The following is a 1,376-nucleotide window of genomic DNA, read 5'->3' as shown; positions in this document are numbered from 1 at the left end:
GAAAAAATGATAGGCCACTTCCTTCACTTTGCCTAAAACAGGAGTTGATAAGAGAAGATAAGCATTTAGCAACTTTCTACATACCTGCCTCGACTGTCCAAGGGCTCCCAAGTGCCCAGAAGACACTCATCAGCCAAACGTTTGATGGGACTGGCGTCAAAACTCACTGAGGTCGAGCAAGCTCAAATACTGGCATTCCACACTGCTGGTTGGACCCCTGGTGCCATTGGTAACGAGATTGGTCGCTCCCGCCCGGTGGTCCGAAACTACCTGGCGAATTTGAGTGGTTACGGGAAAGCAAAGACAACGGGAAGATCAAGCAAACTGTCCTCAACTGCCTCGCGGCTGCTTTTTTGTGAAGCTGCAAAGGGCAAGATGTCTTGCCGCAAGCTCAAAACCTGCCTGGGTCTTCCTATTTCCTTGCGATATGTTCAAGCACTCCTCCAATCCCATCCAAAATTCCAATTCAAGAAGCGATTGGGGCAGCCACTGTTGATCAAGGCCCACCGTGATGCAAGAATCCAGTTTGCATCGCAAGCCATCACGAATCATTAAGATTGGGATTCTGTCATCTTCTTTCGATGAGAAGAAGTTTGAACTTGATGGTCCTGATGGCTGACAATGCTACTGGCATCACTTGGATCATGAGTAGCAAGTCTTTTCCCGCCGTCAATTCGGTGGGGGTCCGTCATGGTTTGGGGGACATTCTTGTCGAGGGGCTTTCCGAACTGAAGATTCTCGAAGTCAAGCAAAGAAGCTACGAGTACACAGTAAGACTCTCCGACTACATGTTGCCGTTTGCTCATCAGCATTGTGGCTTCGACTTCACGTTCCAACAAGACAATAGAGAGGTTTTGCAACAGTCCATTCCGGGATCCACTCCGCTCAAGTGACAAAACCGGAAGGTCACCTGCAAGAATTGTTATGGAACGTGAATGGATCCTGTCAAAGTTGATTGGCATTCCATGAGATTGGCCAATCTCACGGAATGCCAATCCATTCCGGTCGGGGCAGAGGCGGCTACGATTGGACCATAGTTCCATGTTCCATCCAATCGAGAACCGCACAATCTTCAACCGCTCTGCCAAACAGCTTCCATGTTTGGCAGAGCGCTTGTCGGATGTGCAGTTTTTGAAAGGTTGGACCATGGACACACCAAGTCGTCGCCGCTTGTACACCGAGAAGGAAGATCTCATGCTGCTTCGTCAGGTCAATGTCTTCAGACCTTTCGAAGCGAAAAAAGGAGAAGTCATGAAAGCCTGGGCGAACGTAGCTCAACCGCTTGCTGACCATGAGGAGTTTGGCCGACCAACGTTCGACGCGAAAAAAGCGCAACATCGCTTTGTGGTCCTTATGGATAGTCATGTCAAGTACGA

The 1,376-nt window shown here is 49.3% G+C and overlaps 1 protein-coding gene across 1 annotated transcript; it reads left to right on the top strand.

Moving 5' to 3' along the window:
- Positions 1 to 581: 581 nt before the first annotated feature.
- On the top strand, positions 582 to 893 carry H310_15234 (hypothetical protein; the record flags this gene model as incomplete). Its single annotated transcript, XM_008883221.1, has 1 exon — positions 582 to 893. The coding sequence occupies one exon, from the start codon at positions 582 to 584 to the stop codon at positions 891 to 893; it is 312 nt and encodes a 103-aa protein (XP_008881443.1).
- Positions 894 to 1,376: the final 483 nt, after the last annotated feature.

Source organism: Aphanomyces invadans (genome assembly GCF_000520115.1).
Source record: "Aphanomyces invadans strain NJM9701 unplaced genomic scaffold supercont1.239, whole genome shotgun sequence".
Classification (NCBI taxonomy): domain Eukaryota; phylum Oomycota; class Saprolegniomycetes; order Saprolegniales; family Verrucalvaceae; genus Aphanomyces; species Aphanomyces invadans.
Note: the sequence above shows the minus strand (reverse complement) of the source record. Positions and strands in the feature narration are given on the sequence as shown.